This window comes from Diuraphis noxia, unplaced genomic scaffold, assembly GCF_037042655.1.
Source record: "Diuraphis noxia isolate RWA-SAM2 unplaced genomic scaffold, SU_Dnox_SAM2 contig0001, whole genome shotgun sequence".
Lineage (NCBI taxonomy): Eukaryota > Metazoa > Arthropoda > Insecta > Hemiptera > Aphididae > Diuraphis > Diuraphis noxia.
In genome coordinates, this window is record NW_028301711.1 from 17,977,363 (window position 1) to 17,995,768 (window position 18,406).

An 18,406-nucleotide genomic window follows, 5' to 3' on the forward strand; every position below is an offset into this window, starting at 1 on the left:
TTAACATATTTTTATGAACAATAATGGGAAATTAACTATTTGAGTACACGTAGTTATTAATATAATTTTTCAATGTAGTATTAATTATTGATTAATTGATGCTGAAATGAAATTGTTAAATTAAGACATAATAATGTAATTAAAAAAAATTATTAAAAATGTTGATATATAATTCGTCTCAATAATCTACGAACAATTATTATTAAAAAACAAATTTGATAATATAATAATATAGTATTAGAATGTAATACAATTTAGATCCTAGTTTTGACGACCAGACGGTTTTGAAAACATTGGCTTGACATCAAATCGCTGTGAGGGTAAGACAATTCAAGTCTGCTTAGTTTTGTCAATGCTCTTTTTGATCTTGTTGATCTTATAGTTCCCAATCCGACTGACATTTGTCCATCGCCATTTGAAGTTCATGTAATGACGGTTTACGATTTTTCGATGATGACTGAAAAGAAGACATGACGTTTCTAGTCCTATAAAAAGCATAAGGTCGTAACAATTATATTTAGGTATTTATTTTAATTTTCAAATTCTTTTGTTTTTGGTCAAATATTGATTAGTAATGAATAGGGCTCGGATTTTGTAGCAAATGCTTCTTTTGAGGGGGTGTGATTAATTCGTTCTGATATTAATGGATTAAATTTTTTTTTGCTAACCTAACCTAAACCTGATTTTAGATTCTGAACGCAGTGATGAATGTATTGATTTTACAATGATGTGTGTTTTTTTTTTGTTTTTGCGTCTGTGTGCAGCATAACTAGTCGAAATAATGCTTCGATTTTAAACTTTGGGGGTGGTTTCCGATGTAAAAGTGAATATCCTTGGTGCATTATAGAGATCAAAAGTAAACATTTTCCAACAGTTATCAAAAAAATCGAGAAAAACAATAAAAAAATGATAGAAAAACGGGAATTTTTACGCAAAACCAGTTTTCGACCAAATCGATTTTTTTATATGGTTGTAATTCAAAAACTAATAACTGTAAATACTTGAAATTCATGGTAGTGATATCTATATACAGTATAATTTTCAAAATTTTTAACTTTTTTTGAGTTATTTATAGACCACACCATTTTTTTTATATTAGCATTTGAAGTTCAAATATTGACAAAAATTCTTCAAAACCATGAATATTTTTTTTTTTTGTGTTTGTCATTGTGAAAATGTGCTTATGACTGACGAAAATATTAAATTAAGAGCTTATCAGGGGCGGACGCAGGAAAAGATTTCAGGGGGGGGGGGGGGGGGGTTTGAAAAAATAAGAATAATTACCATTATTTTTAAATAATTATTTATTGTATTTTATTAAGTATTACGTTTTAAATTAATCATCCATTCATTTCGGGGGGGGGGGGGGGGTTGAACTGAAATGGTACCAATTGGAAAATGTACCAATTACATCGGTTGACGTGAAAAGGTCTTTTTCTATGTACAAAAATATATTATTAGCACCCAAAGAATGAGTTTTAATGATAGTAACTTGACTAAACCATATGTTTATATTGTCGTATAAATTAATATCAAATTATATTTTAATAAAAAAGATAATCACAGTAAACGGGTGGTTACAATATTAGATCATTATTATTGTTTTATATACTTAGATGAAAAAAATTAGGGAAAGCTAAATATCTAAAGATACTATCGTAGTTCCGGAACACGTAAAATCTGATTAATATGCGAGTTGATGTTACATCGGTACCGGCGGTACAGCGTACAATAACTCAATAATGAATTGAACGGACGTTGTGAGAAACGTGTCAAGTCAAAAATGCTGATTGTTCAGGAGAAAAATAAAACGTTTCTATTCTTTAATTTGTTAGAATAGTTATTTCTGTCTCATAAACGTATTAATTTTCAGATTTTTAAATTTAATAAATATTGTTCTCATTGCTTCTGAAGTAGCCACTAGTCCCCACTCGTTAACCACTTTAACAAAATTTTTTTTTTGAAAATAATTGGCTTTATTTGAAAAATTACAATCTATACAGTATGTATAATAAGTAATATTAATAATACATTTTACTACAGTAAACAATGAATAGTCACATGAGGAGGAAATCACACATTTGTGACACCTCTTACATTTATAAGTTTTCACTTAAGTTATCAAGTCACGACACCATTTCCTCTTGAGGCGTCTGGTTGGGTTACTTGGAAGTGTTAGTGATGGTTAACCTAAACCTAACTCTTTGATTAGTTGGTTGGGAATATTTTGAAGTTTGGTGTGGAAGTGTTTGTAGTAGATAGCAGCTGTATTGTCGATGGAAGGTAATTTGAGGTCGGAATTTAGGGTCTTGTTCAAAACGAACCAGCGTGCACCAGTAATTAACCGATGAGTGATGTTTTGAAAAGCTTGTATAGTTCTCTTGTTCGAGTTCTTAGCAAAACCCCAGATTACTATACCGTATGTCCATATTGGTTGAAGAAGATTTTTATTGGTAAGGTAAGGTTCGAACGAAGCAGTGGCCTTAGCAGGTGAAGTCTTGAGTTAAGTTTCTTACGCTTGTCTTTAAGATGGGAGGACCAGGTAAGGCGTCTGTCAAATATAAGACCAAAATATTTTACTACTATGAGGAATCATGATGTTGTTGATTGTTACAGCTGGGCAGTTTAGAGGTCTGAGCGAGAAAGTCACAAAAGAGGACTTGGATTCATTGATTTTTATTTTCCAGTTGGTAAACCACTGTGAGAGAGAATTTAGGCGAGTTTGTAATTGATGAGATGGAGTGGTTGCACTTTAAGGTTAGAAATTTATAATTCAACGAAAATAAGCCTCATTTCTCCCACTCAAAAACCACTTTGAACAATTTGTAAAACCTCAAGATTTAGCATTAGCAATATTGAGTTTTAGAACTATTATAAATTTAGTATAGTTATTATAATTCTATCCCTGGTTTTTAAAATTAACAACTTTCAATATATCAATGAATTGACACTGAAAATGAATAATACCTTCTACTAGTAAAATTAATTCATTAGTTCTGTCATGTTTTTAGACTAACTAATATTATATTAGCACCGAATACAGCTCTCATTTGATCTTTTGACATCTTTATTAATTTATATTATTTGGAATCATGTATACAGATACGCCTTCAGATATATGAAGAAGACTGCTTTTCAATGATTTTTATTCTGAATTCATCGTATCAATGCCACAGTTGTTTTTGTTGTTATAGTTTCTGACGATGATACTGCTTACCTACCCCAAAGGACTATTGGAAATAACTGTGTACAGCTCATCGTCATTAACTGCTAATTCACGATTCGGTAATATTTTAGAAGTAGGAGATTAGGCATTTTTTATTAAAGAGGAGAAGTTAGTGCTTCATAGTAGTTATTTAGTAGCTTGCTCATTACACTCGATGGTTATTCTGTGGTATTACTATTTAGCATAGGCATTTTTCTAGAAACGTAACAAAACTAAGAAATCAATATCAGATTTAGAATTTTAATTACACGTAATATGTATAATGAAATAAGGAATATGGATTACTTAATTTAATTTGATATTTTTTTAAATCAGGAATTGTGAATATGATATCATGTTTAGTAGGTTCTTTGCGGAATTATGAATTGAAATACTTAATTATTTCATCAGACTTGAGAGGCCTTAGAATGATTACCATTGGACATTGGTATCTTTGTTTAGTTTTAGTAATGACTGTTTTCATTGATATGCAGTTAACCCTCTATATCTCAATTTCAAAACAACTATTCCATTTGTATCTAACTTTTGTTATTTTTAGTACTTATAGCTTAAAGGTCTATAAATATAGATTATGTTATCCTTCATTTTTAATATGCTCTTAAAACAATTTAAATTATAAACTTAAATAAGTATTTTAAGATTTATGTCATATATTATAAATCATAATATTTTTTTATTCAAAATTTATTATTTGTATTCATTACAGATTCTGAAATAATTCTGTATAACTATTTAAAGCAATTTTAAAAATGTTTGATAAAATTGAACACATTTTCAATAAAAGTTATACTTATATCAATATTTCTTATTTTTTTTTTTACAGATTGAACAGCGATGAAATGTTATAATCTTATCATAATAATTAGTAGAAAAATATGGTGATGAAGTTAGCCTCTCCTCCAACTTAATCAAAAATATTCTATACGTTGCTAATTTGCTATTTTCAAACCAATGGCAAAGGCACAAATACATAATTAGTTTTGAGGGTAGTGAGCAATTTGTGTAACCCCTTTCCCCCCATCACATCAAACTTTGTCCTTTCTGTTCCAAACCATAGTCAATAATTAACAAAACACGCGATGGTATCTTTTCAACTCCCGCAGATCTACAAGAATCTACCACAAGATACAGTGGTGAAACTCAACTTAACCCAGTAGAAAATAGAAGCAGAACAAGACCATATAATAATGCTGTTATAGAATCGAGAGATACGACTATACGAGTATAATATGTAATTATTTTTTAAAACCATATGCATCACTACCTTGGCAAAACATTTATGCTATTATTTAATTTTATATGTAGGTAATATGAAATATTGTTTAGTCAATTACGAATAAGTATAATCATAAAGCGTAACGTAAAAATACAAAATTTAAATTTAAAATATAATTCTTGTTCAATATTGTTTTTAATGGCTTAGTTAAACAAATTTACTAACCTATGGCTCCAATTTCTCTTCCAATATTTTCCCAAGCTCTATCTTGCTCAACTCTAGATGCATATTCTTTTATATTATAGTCATATATACATTTATGATTTTCAACGACTTCAACAAATTTTATGTCGAATTCAGCCTCGTATGTCCTTCATAGTGGAACTATTCAAAATGAATATTAAAAAAACAAAATTGCACAACTAGTAGGTTGTATGTATAGGTATAATTTATTTTTTAATGTGTATTAACAAGTACTTACTAATAAAAAATTTTGTACTACTAAAAAAAAAAAGTTCTTTATACTTTTACAATTTGTAAACTTGTATAGGTACTTGAACTTTTAAAACTGTTTACTGTACTTTGTATTTTGGATACTGTATGGAGTCGTCTAGAGCATAATATACATTTTCATTTGACAAATGACAAAAAGTAGTACAATTTTTATGTATTATATTATTATAATTCATAATGTAGATGAATTGTTAAAATTAAAACACAATTTTAAATCTATGAAATTTATAAAAGGAAAAATTAATTAATTAACGTGACTTTAAAAGAAAGAAGCTCGTTAAATTAGAAATTACTTATGAAAATAAAAATAACTAATTAAGTAACTTAGTTAAAAGTAACTTAACTTTAACTTTTTAACTCGTTAATGCCTAGCCTTGACAAAAACAAAATCGGTTTTGAAGTTAATTCCGAACTCAAAAAACCTACTTCACCTACTTCATACTATTTATTGATTGGTTATAATTTTTCCGATATACGAAATTAAAAATATAATAATGTGTATTTTGTGTGTTATCAAATAACAATGATCTTGAAAATCTAAGTAACACATATTATAGTTAGACATTTAAAGAGTATTATAATTATTTTATAAAATATATTGTAATCATAGTAAGACACTAATATGGAACTTAATTAAATATAAAAATATTATAAAAATAAAATAGATTCTATGTTACAAGCACAATTACACGATAGCATCAATGCATGTGAAAAATGAAGATAATAATATAGGGTGATTTTTTTTATGAAACAATACTCATTATTTAAAAATCTGTTTATTTTTTTCAATTTTTTCATTTTCAAAATTTTAGATCCACGCTGTTCTAGAACTATATAATTTTTAATATTTTTCACCCTTATATTTATTAAAAAAACCATTATCAACTTTTAATTTTCATATGAAAATCTATGCTTAAAATTTCATAAACTAATAAGGCCATTTTTTACTATGAATTTTCACGTTGAAATTTTAATTTTTCATTAATCCGTTGACAAGATACAGTGTTGTACGATTTTGGGAGGTGTTTGTGTGTAAATACCTAATCAGTAAAAATCCTTCTATGTAAAGCCATTACTACAAATACCTAGTCATTTTTATTTCATATTAAAGTACCTAAATAATTAGCATCTTTACATATCTGTATCTTTAATACGGTGAAATTTTTGAATACCAGACACTTTCAGTCACTAGCTAATTAGCTAATGTTATCTACTATTTAGTTGGACAATTTCATACACTTATAATAATATATAGGTACTCAGTGGTTGTATTTTCATTTGACAATTGGAAAAAAGAAGTGCACGCGCTATTATTTGTACAACAAGCATCAACAAATTTTAAACATGAAATAACATGTCGATTTGGTGAGCGCGATAAAGTGATTTTCGGTTATAATTGTATATGAAATTACATGAATGACACGTTACTAACACAGTAACAAGTCATTTCCCCTAAGTCGAAACAGTTTTAAAATTGATTACTTGCACTTTGAACTGGTTCGGTGGACGATTTACAGCATCGTGCTGAATTGCTGCATTATTTGATAAAAAATGTTCTGAATCCTTATGGTCAATTTATATAATACATCATTAACCAAATTAATTTAATACCATTAAATGGCTGAGAATACATGTAGGATTATTATTTCTGCTTGTTGTAACTAATTTGACAAAGGCATAATATTTACCGATTAATGAAAAACAAAATATAATAAACAATAATAATATATACACAATTAGACTAAAAGTAATTATATAAATGAGTAACAATAAAGTAATGTGCAATAGAATATAAATTTAATTATATTTAAAAATTTGACACTCAAACACAATGTGTATACTGTTTAATATATTTTTAACCTAACTTAACAATTGGGAAGACATTTTATTACAGATTATAGAAAATACTGCATACTATATTTAAATATCTTATTGATTAGTATTAAAAGGTAGATCTTATCTTCCACGTAACCCTTTAATTTAAGGACCGAAAGTCCATCAATGCTCAAGTAAATAACGTTATTAAATAATTATAAAGAAAGTTTATTTAAAAAATATGTATACTCATCAGTCATCATTATAAAATAAATCTATATTAATATCCTATTATTCCCATTTACAAATTAGTAACTAAAAACTACGAAGAACTATTAACATAGATAATCAAGGAGTAGTTTGTATAATATATATACTATTTTTATATATATATTTACATAAACATTTCAAACATTTTCAAAAGATAGGTATCAAATTCACTATAAACAAAATAATAACAGAATTTTATATCATCAATGATAAGCAGATGTTGGGTGAAATAATAACTATTCCCAAAATATGCGACTAATTGTACTCTGCGTTTGTAAAATTCTCACTTGTTTGTAAAATGTCAAGGCATATCCAAGTTTCAAACCCATGTTTGATACAATATCGGTCCGTTGAAGTAATAATAGAGCAGCACCATCAAGATCCTAAAATCATAGAATACTTCTTAGTACAACGTAACCTATTTTAGATTTTAAGTGAAACAATGTGATGAACGTATTGATTTTACAATGATGTGATTTATTTTTTACTCTAGCCAATTAGAACAATTGGGTTTATTTGAAAGTTACAGTTGATCCGAACCTATCTAGAACCCTATAACGTCAAACAATGCAGCACATATTAGTGAATTCGTTTAACCACTGCTCCTCACCAAGCCCAACATTTTTTTTTATACATATTTTATGTTTAAATTTTAACAAAGAATATCAAGGTCAGTTATTTTGTTATAATTCATAATAAATACACAATGACATTTTTAAAACATTTAGATTAATTTTAAGCTATTACCTATTAACACCATGGATTACAACATTCACACTTTTCGATGGTAAGGTGGTAATGAAGAACTTAATGACTCAAAAATGAATAACAATAATATAATATAATAGAAATAGTGTATACACTATTTTAATTAATAATATAATGAATGAAATGTTTTTAGCAAAACTGTTATCAACCTACTGTGATACAAATTGTAAAAGAAATTTCTGTATCAAATAACATACCATAAAATATACTTATAGAGATTATACAGATCATAGACTGACCATCTTCACTCAGAATCATTTTTTATATACAATGATATATTGTTGAATTAAAACTCAAAATATACATTATAATGATCCACTCAACACCTAATGTGCAGCAGATTGGTAAACACATGCCTAACTTTATCATAATAACTTATAGATTGTATAAATTATAACAATGTTAGTGTAAATAAATAAATAAATAATATCTTACATATTTAATTATTTTATCAATAATTTCTTGGGGTAGAACCTCTGTTAAATAATCAAACACTTGAATTTTAGTCCATTTTGATACATTTGGGATTTTATTATTGTGAAATTCATCATCTTTTTCATAGTCTGTTGAACTATAAGATCTATTACTTTTTGAATCTGTATCATTTTCATCAAATGAAATAGACGCAATACTCGAAGTGCATGACTCAACATCATCTAAATTTATATTTAATAAAATTGATATAATATTATAGTTTATAATCTATTTGAATAGTTTTACCGTCAATATTAATTTTTTCTGCTTTTACTATTGTTTCTTCTTCTTCTGGGTTTATTTGAGTAGCCAAAGTCATGCAAGGAATACATACATACATACCAGTTGCTATTTTTTGTAATGGTTTAATGTCATATGATTTATAACAAATGGTATGTAATCCAACTTCACAAGTTATGCAGCGACGCTGTATCCTCTAATGAAATTTTATGATTAAATCTTTATAGTTATTAATAGGAATTATTAATTTTACCGACTGAGATTCATCATTGAGACATTTTATACAATTTTGCTTTCTGCATTTTTTACAGAACCAAGGACAAAAATTTAATTTAAATTTCCACGTGGGCTCATCAACTATTAAACAGTGTCTATGAGCTATACAAAATAAATAAATAAATGTAGTAAAAACAAAGAAATGAAATTTATGTATAAAAATTATTACCACCTTTAATTAAACAAATTGGACAGTCAATTAATTCCGCCTTCCCTAGAATTTTTGAACAAATAAAACAAATTTTTGAAGATTCCTGAGTGACACTTTTTACTGTTGAATGTATTGGATCTACAGAATTGATTTCAGTTGACATTGAATCCAATAATTCAGTTACCTCAGTTACCGAATTTAGTTGTAGATCTTGTGGGGAAACATTTGACTTTATGGTATCTTGTTTTTTTCTTCTATCATTTGTAGTTATTTTTACAGTAGTAGATTTTAAATTCTTTTCATTTGTAAGAGAATATTTTTTTCTCTTCTTTGGTATATGAGTATCAGATGGATCAAATACTACTTTTGGTTTCTATAGTAAAAAAAAAATTAATTGAAGTAATGTAATTAATTTAATGGGTAATTTAATACTGACCATGTTTCTATGAGGTCTCTTCGATACAGGTTGATCATGATAAATTATTTTCTTCTTGGGCATTATTATTGTTGGAAATACACCTTAAAAAAATTCACATGATTAAAATAAATATAAGGTATAGAACAGATGCAAAAATTGTTAGGTATAAAGTTGTACTAAAGCTTAAAGAGATAGTAAGTATCAAAATATTGTTTTAATTTGTTTATTTATTATATATAATAGTTTTAATATGTTGCATAAATATTAACTGTTATTTTATTAAAAAAGCATATAACAATATTGAAGTTTAAAAGTGGTAATTAGACTAAATATATTAAATAATAATAGATATTATACTGTAATTTTAAATTTTAAATAGTTAAATTATATTTTTAGTTTTTCTGGAAAAAATTATATAGTTTTTATTAATATAATAATTATTTGATTGAGAACTAGATATATAAACTTAAACTAAATTTTATTATTTACAATAACAGAAATTAAAACTCTATGTAGTCATTCAAAAAAGTAAAAAACTTAAAAAATGATAAGGATTAAAAATATTTAAAAATATAATTTTTTAATAAAATTGTTGGTTTTTTTACAACTTGAAACTATGTAAAAAACATTTTGAAAAAAGTCAATACTTTTTTAAATAATAAGTGTTGTTTGATAAAAGAATCACCCTGTATATTAATTATAATTAAAAATTTTAATATTATATTAAAAAATGTGTTTTATGTTGCAGACAGGTTGAACTTAAAATAATCATAAAAAAAGTTTGAGGATTTACGCTTAATTTCCAATATATAATATAGTGAGAACGAAATAAATATAGGCACAATTTTAAAGTTATCAGGAATAATATTTTATACTATTTATGAATTACAACAAAGTAACTAAAACTGTTATTCTCGATTAAATATTCAATTTTAACAACATTTAAACATAAAAGGCTTATTAAAAAAAATAATGCTAATGTATTTTAAATATTCTTAAATTTCTAAAAGAATAATTGCTGTGGTATCTTACATTACAATTTCAAGCTTTTTGAAGGTCTAAATTTTTACCAATATAAAAAAAAAATTAATTGCCTATAAATACCTAGATTAAAAAATATAGCCTATATATATAAAAAATTGTCATTGAAACATTGAGTACAATGAAAGAAAATTTAAACAACAGTTAAATAAGTTTCTATAATACTTAAATCTTGAATTTAATATAAGGTTCTATTTAAGAACAGTTATTTATAGGTAGGTACTTAAATTCAAAACAAAAAAAATGAGTGTAAATCTACACTACAGAAGTGTCAGCATTTAAATAACAATTGATACGAGGGACCTTGTATAAATGTTCAAGCAATTTTACCAGCCATACAATAGACATCATTTTATTTTTTTTAATACATAATCTATTTATTGAGCAATAACAAACAACTTTAAATAGCATATTAAAGTATAAAGCCAAGATAAATTTTAAAAAATAATGTATACATTAAAAATTCTGATAATAATTGATCTGGAGGTAAAATGTGGTGTGTGATGGGTTAATCTAAAGATCTCACAATTGTAATATGTGACATATGAGTCAAAATATGTTATGAGTGACATGAATTCATTATTTATATACAGATATACAATAATTTGACAGCAAAAAAAAAGACATTTTAAAATGTATATTAAAAATACAAATTATTTACCACTTACCACTTACTTTTATTATTATGTTAAATGGTCAATTAAATCATCTTGTAGTTTTTTTTTTATGTAATGATTATGAGATTTTGAAAAATGTTTTTATTAATAAATGAGTAATAACAGATGTTTTATTACATTTGATGATACATTGTAATTGACAATTATAAACTGTAACTATAATAGCAAAAAGATAAATTTTATTGCATTAGAAATGTAAAATGAGGTACAATACTATCAGAATTTACAACAATTGATATTAGCAAAAATTCAAAATAAAACAAATGCGGATGTTGGCTCCTTTGACTTGCGAAGTATCAGCGATGGGGAGAAATATATTATTATATATTATAATAATAAAATTGTTAACTCGTATAGTCTAATATAGATAGGTTGGGTAACTTAAGCAATGATTAAAACAAAAAATACAATCAATACCTAATAATCAGATAACTAATACGAAAATTATATAATGATATCAGACGAATATCACGGAAAGATTATACTTGCAACTTGCTACGCGCTTAGATCATATTATACTTAGATCATATTATAATATGATCTAAGGCTACGCGGTAGCGGTTAGCGGTTATTAGTTATTTACCTCTTCGACCAAAGAGTAAAGTTGGTTATGAGGATCCTGATAAGTGATAAGTAATAAAATCTGATAACCACGATTACAGACATCGTGATATCAGGAGCGTCTAAACCACGATTATTATTTTTTTATTGTTTATTAGTTAGTTATTAATGTTATTATTTATTAGTTCATAGTCTCAACACAGGAATGAATCTCATTCATACTGTGCATGTGCATGATTTATTTTTCCACCATCATTATGTTATGCTGTAAATAACAGCATAACATTATTAATGTGAGGTTAGGTTTTTAATATTATAATATAGTATTAATTATTATTATTTAATAAATTTAAAGAATATCAAGAGCACGGTCTTAAGACCGTGATCAAGAGTATCGTGGTAATGTAGTAGATCCGAGATTGCGCCACGGGGCAGTGAGTTTTTCATATTTTTGATAAGAAACTCTACCGCCGAAATATCCCTGGTTCCTCGTCGCTTAACCCATGACAAAATAAATATTTTGTCATGGCTTAACCATTCTATCTTAAACCGTGCCGGACGGTAAACGTCTGCCTTGGATTAAGCAGAAAAAACGTTTTATATCAGTACTATAATTTATACTATAACAAATTACATTACTTGCCGCCAAATTTAAATATTCAAAATATTTTTATTACTCAAAACTTATTGATTGATTAATTTATTCAAATTGATAATGTTTAATTTTACATAGTTAATGCATACTTTACATTTTCCAGAGGATAGTTTAATCTTTTTAATTGTTCTGTGGTTTAATGTTTCACCCACATTGCAGCACCAATTACTGTAATATTTGTAATTACCTGTCGTAGTTAATAGTTAATGGCATATCAAATTTGTTCATCGCCAAAACGCATTTTGGTCTATCTTTATCTAAAGTGATAAGTTCACTGGTAAGTGGTAACTGGTATAAAATGAAATGATGTTCCAAATCCAGCGCGACGGTGGTGGCGCGAAGCTAAGTAAAAAAAAAGCGAAGCGGTCACTACCGTAGTATATTACACGAGCCAGAGTTTGCCCATTGAATGTGTGTAAATTTGCCCGTTTTCTTTAGCCAGGGCATGATTAGTAGATTATACCTTTGTCATTTTCGAAAAAATTGGTTGAATAATAACGAATATATTAGCAAAAAAGTCAAGTATTTTTGAAGCAAAAATAAAAAGATATTGTGCTCGACCGTTTTTAGTTCTTGCGTTTCACGCAGCAGCGCACGAGACCGTATACGTTTTCGTCGCGGTCGTACACTGGGCAGCGGTTGCGACTTGCGGACTTGCGGTTCCCGCCGTTGCCCGCGTCTTTGCTTATCGTATTCGTAATTTCTGTTATCGACATTCATCATGACAAAATAAAAAATTTAAATTAAATTTTTTTTTGTCATGACATTCATATTTTTGACGACGTTCGATGTAGATGCGTATAGCCGCCGCCGCGCCGGTTGAAAAACTACGTTTTATTTGTTATCTCATTTTATTTGTTGTAGTTGTAGTAGGCCGTACTACCAGCTATACTGCTATATTATTTATTTATATTATAATTTGTGATTCTTTATTTCTAAAATGGTTTCTAAAACATATAAACAGAAGTTACGAAAAAGGAGAAATTATTGAGAAAAAAAAACGACAAATACAATGTGTATGGATGAATGTTTAATAAAGATAATAAATAAATGGCTACGATGTAATTACATTGCAATACGTTTTGAACGATGGCCTCGAGGGGGTAAAAATGTACATATTATAATAATGGAAAAAAAAATTGAATATGATTGTACGGGCCGGGAACGACACAATAATAGGCCGTGACGCCCGGTCACCAAATACTTCGCGCGGCGCACTCACACACCGACCGACCGTGTGTATGTGTGTATATGTGTGTAGCAACTCAAAGGAAGTGGACGGGGTCGCCGAGCAAGACCAGAGAGTGCTAGTGTGTGGTGGGTGTGTGGGTGTGTATACTTAAAATTAAAATAAAAGGTAACACGGTTTTTGGTAATGGAGAATAAAATATAATAATAATCAAATTACGGCCCTTCTGGCCCAACAGATAATAATATACAATTTCGGCCCTTCTGGCCCAACAATAAAATATATAAAAGATAATAGCTACGGCTCCTTTATAGCCCAACAGGTAAAATATAGTTTGGCACAGGCGCACAGCTGATAATAATAATAGTAATAATACCAATATAATCCTTAAAATAAAATAATAATATAAAATAACTCACATAATAATTATTGTCGGTGCTCTGCTGGCCAGCTGCTACCTAGCTATAATGATAATATATAACAATACACGACACACACTATATCGATACAGTAAACAAGATAATAAAAAGTGGCGATTCGCGCCTGTGAAGAATATAAATAAATGTGGCGATTCACGCCCTCACAATATAATAATTAGATGGCGCTTAGCGCCTGCACAATATAATAAATACGTGAACCGAACGGGACGATTCGCGTAAGCGAAGTTTACAGACAATTAATAAAATATAATAATATCTATAGGCGATTAGCGCCTATAACATATAACCAAAAATATAAAAAAGGTGGCGATTCGCGCCCTCACGATTATAGTATAATATAAAACGGCCATCACACACGTATATGATATAATAAATTACAACAATTGCTGCACTTCTGCGTTGATACTATTAAACGGACCTGCCCGGAGGTTTTATTGCAACTAACACAATCGTACCGACGTGAATAAAATAAAATATAATAATACAGACCGGTAATTAAGCGGCGGCTGATAGTGCGTCGGCAGGTGACTTATATAATAATTCACGGCGACGATAAGAGAGGGATGACATATAAATATAATAATTAAAAACACATAACATAAATTGACAGAAATAACAGACGGCGCACGTGAATGTATGTGTGTGTGAGTGTGTGTCGGCCGGTGACAAATATAGGCCGTTGACCTATATAATAAGAGGTGGCTAAGTGGCTGGCTGAAGTGGTGTGAGCACAGACAGCTATATAATAGTTATTGTAAATATATATAAAAAAAAATTGTATTTAGGCGCTAGCAATGATTAAAAAAAATTGAATATGATTTTAAAAAAAAATTAGAGTATATTAAATAAACAAACTATAATAATAAAATAAATTAATAAAAACATAAAAAATGACATATTACATGCCAGTACATACAAATATGTTATAAAAAAACGACTGATATCCCAACAAAAACACTTCGTCGACTCCGTGTAAAAAATTGCTAAGTAAAAAAAAACTAGTCATCTATAAGACTTCAGCATTATAAATATGTGATATCATAAATAAATGCTAAGTTAACTTAAATTTGAAAAAACTAGTAATTTATAATACTTAAACATTATAAAGCTGTGATATCAAGAATAAATGCTAAGTAAATTAAATTTTAAATTAATTGATTCTATCTCAATCATTTATTTACTTGGCTAGAATTATATATTTCGATAAATAAACATGTCTATTCATAACTGGACTATTTAAAAAATTTCCATGACAAATGATACTAAATTTGTTTTATAAAAAAGTCTTAGTTATTAATTTGTAAAGAAAATAAATTCTAGCCAAGTAAATAAATGATTGAGATAGAATCAATTAATTTAAAATTTAATTTACTTAGCATTTATTCTTGATATCACAGCTTTATAATGTTTAAGTATTATAAATTACTAGTTTTTTTCAAATTTAAGTTAACTTAGCATTTATTTATGATATCACATATTTACTTAGCAATTTTTTACACGGAGTCGACGAAGTGTTTTTGTTGGGATAAAAATATATTTAAAGCCGGGTCACTGAGATAGATAAGATATTATACTGGAGCGCGGACTCGGCCGTGAAAACGAGCCGTCGCGTTTGACGTTACCCCCACCATCGAAGGGCAACACATTTCATTTTTACATAGGAAAATACGACGGAATCGTAAATAATGATTTATTTTCGTTCATAATCACCGAGATATTTGCTCTATAAATGTCTATATTATATGTAAATTATAACCTCAAGCCTCATCGTTAGTTTAGTAGTTTGTAATTTGTAACAATTTTGTATTGTATCTTCAACAGTGGCGTAACTTCAAAATTTGGGCCCGGGAGCGAGATTTTCAACGGGCCCCCCATCGTCCAGGTATATATATTAAGAAGATCCGGGGGAGCGTAATCACCTTACTAAAATAACTAAAAAAATTTTTTTCAAATAAAAGATATTAATTTAATATTTCATATTATATACATACAAAAAAAATTAGTAAACAGTTATAGCAGTTGTAACAAATAACAATTAACTCAAAACTTAAAACATTCTTCTGGACTTCTTATTTGCCAAAGTAGAAATAATATCTGATGTATTAATTTCTTTCGCAATTTTCTTTTCTATTGATATTATTGCCAAACTTGACAGACGAATTTGAGACATCGTACTTCGAAGATAGTTTTTAATTATTTTGAGTTTAGAAAAACTTCTTTCTGCGGTGGCCACCGTCACTGGTATTGTCAAAAAAAGAAAACAAGCTGTACATAAATCTGGAAAACTTGCCGCTATTAAATAATTGTCAACAATTATAAATTTTGCCAAGTCATGCACAAAATTTAATTTTGAAATTTGATTTTCAAACGAACGTTTAAATTGAATAATTTGGTTGACCAAATCTATTGTTAAATCATGTTCATAATTGTTTACCAAAGAGGTAGTTAAATGTTTAAGTTCATTTTCATTCATTGAACATATATTAATTGGTAATATTGAAGAAAACGTTTTATTACTTGGTTCATACCATTAAAACGGTGTTCGAGTTATTTGATAATTATGTCCAGAGTTTATTCTGTCCACGTTGACATAATAATGTTCATACCCATATCGCCTACCGCAGCGAAAAAGGTCGTATCTAACAATTTTGAATTAATAAAAAAAAATGATTTGTTCAATAGTATATTATAATAGAAAAATATAAGTAGTTTTAAATTTTTATTAATAATTAATAAAAAAATTTTTTTTATTTATTTGGGCCCCTATACGAACGGGCCCGGGTGCGACCGCACCCTCTGATCCCTCTTAGTTACGCCACTGATCTTCAATATGGTTGTCTCGTGTTCAGCCTTTGGATATACTAATAGGCGCATTAAAGGTGGAAGTATTCAGTTCCACAAGTTGTTTAAACTAATTTGTAAAACATTTATAAATATAAGAATGCGCCATTACCAGAGAGTATATCATTTGAAACAAGTGTTGAAAAATAAATGTTCAATCCGAAAAAAATTATCAAAATTAATTTTATTTAAAAATTTGTGAATTTATTAGATGTATGTTTTTACTTTTTAGATTACCTTTATATGTATATTTATATTAAGTTGACCCTACAGAAATTGTCTTAAATTGTATGTTAGATTAAAATGTTTATTAATGTAATAAATGTATAAATAATAAATATACTGTTTTAAAATATGTGAGTTATTATTTTCTTTTCATATCTTACCATATCATTAAATCATATATTATAATCATCGTAATACAATAAGGTAATGACTATAATTACTACTACATTTAATTTGTTAAAGAATTAAAAAAATAATTTAAATAAATTAAGAATTATGTATGAAAATAATCAGGACTACACGTCCATCGTATGTAAAAATGAAAATATGTTTTGCCCTCCGATGGTGGGGAAAGCGGGATTCGGGACGGCTCGTTTTTTGTATCATTGTGAGAATAGCGAGTCCGTGCTCCAGTATATCTTATCTATCAGTGAGCCGGGTCCACACGATGATAGTAAGTTACTCTCGCCGTCTCGCAAGACTGCAAGAGTCGCTATCAGGGGCGTCCTCAAGGGGGGGCGAATGGGGCAGTCGCCCCCTCCATGACCTCTATTTTCTTTCTTAAAATTAATTAAAAGGTAAAAAACCTAGTAATTGGTGTATTTTCATATAAATATATAAGTGATGTATGAAGTTCGCCCCCCCCCCCCCTATGAAAGGGTCTAGGGACGCCACTGGTCGCTATCGTGATAGTAGCTCTCAACTATCATGCATGCATGATAGTGTAAGAGGCGAGAGCTGCTGCAGCTGCCTGCTCTCACGATGGTTCGATAGTTATATATATATATATATAATATATATATTATATACATATTCGATAGCTATTGACATGTAGTTCACACGGCGATAGTATTCGATAGTACTATCACGATAGCAACTATCGCGAGAGTAACTTACTATCATCGTGTGGACCCGGCTACATACGTTCGCGTGTACGTGCATTTATTGGCCAGGCCCGTCCGATATGAACGGTCTCCCGACTCCCAAACGTATCATAGCTGATAATGGGAAAAACTGATTACATTTTTTTAGTAAAAGTTTTTTCAAGAAGTCAAGAAATGGAAGTATATAATTATTATTATAATTATAATACAGAAGTACACAAGAGAAAAGTCTTATTTGTATATGTTACATAAAAAAAAAAAAACTAAGGTAGGTACCTAAATTTGTTTTGTAAATAATTTGTTGGATTTGAGTTTGTATAAATAAATAACCTTTTTGTATTTTGTTTCTGAATGTTTATATTAACCTTTTATATAACAACATACAATTTTGAAACTTATTTGATACTTTTTGAGCTGTTTACGGACATTGTCAGTTTTCAATATTTTTAGTTTTTTTTTCTATAAATATCAATAAAATTGTATTTGTTGGGTAAAAAAGCGTGTAAATTTAATTTAATGCAAGGCT

General features: G+C 28.2%; 1 protein-coding gene across 8 annotated transcripts; it reads right to left on the reverse strand.

The window, feature by feature from the left end:
• Window positions 1-95: 95 nt before the first annotated feature.
• LOC107172400 (uncharacterized) lies at window positions 96-14,376 on the reverse strand. 8 transcript variants are annotated; one of them, XR_016189850.1, is made up of 10 exons: window positions 13,910-14,376; window positions 9,386-9,468; window positions 8,971-9,322; window positions 8,776-8,900; window positions 8,529-8,718; window positions 8,244-8,464; window positions 7,328-7,423; window positions 4,924-5,052; window positions 4,668-4,826; window positions 96-485 (listed from the first exon to the last, which is right to left on the reverse strand). XR_016189850.1 is itself a non-coding variant. In XM_089217735.1 (8 exons), the coding sequence occupies exons 2-8, from the start codon at window positions 9,446-9,448 to the stop codon at window positions 480-482; spliced, it is 1,053 nt and encodes a 350-aa protein (XP_089073861.1). In that variant the 5' UTR covers window positions 9,449-9,468; window positions 13,910-14,375; the 3' UTR covers window positions 97-479. The 8 variants fall into 8 exon arrangements, 6 of the variants coding, with proteins under 6 accessions (XP_089073861.1, XP_089073858.1, XP_089073856.1 ...); XR_016189851.1 differs by lacking the exon at window positions 96-485 and adding an exon at window positions 2,111-2,551; XM_089217735.1 differs by lacking the exons at window positions 4,668-4,826; window positions 4,924-5,052 and having other exon boundaries at window positions 97-485; window positions 13,910-14,375.
• Window positions 14,377-18,406: the final 4,030 nt, after the last annotated feature.

Coding starts and splice junctions, on each gene's coding strand:
- LOC107172400 (XM_089217730.1), bottom strand. CDS start 9,448: ATGCCCAAGAAGAAAATAATTTATCATGATCAACCTGTATCGAAGAGA. Junction 8,901..8,970: donor TCCAATTTGTTTAATTAAAG/GTGGTAATAATT, acceptor TATTTTGTATAG/CTCATAGACACTGTTTAATA. Junction 8,465..8,528: donor AGAAAAAATTAATATTGACG/GTAAAACTATTC, acceptor ATATAAATTTAG/ATGATGTTGAGTCATGCACT.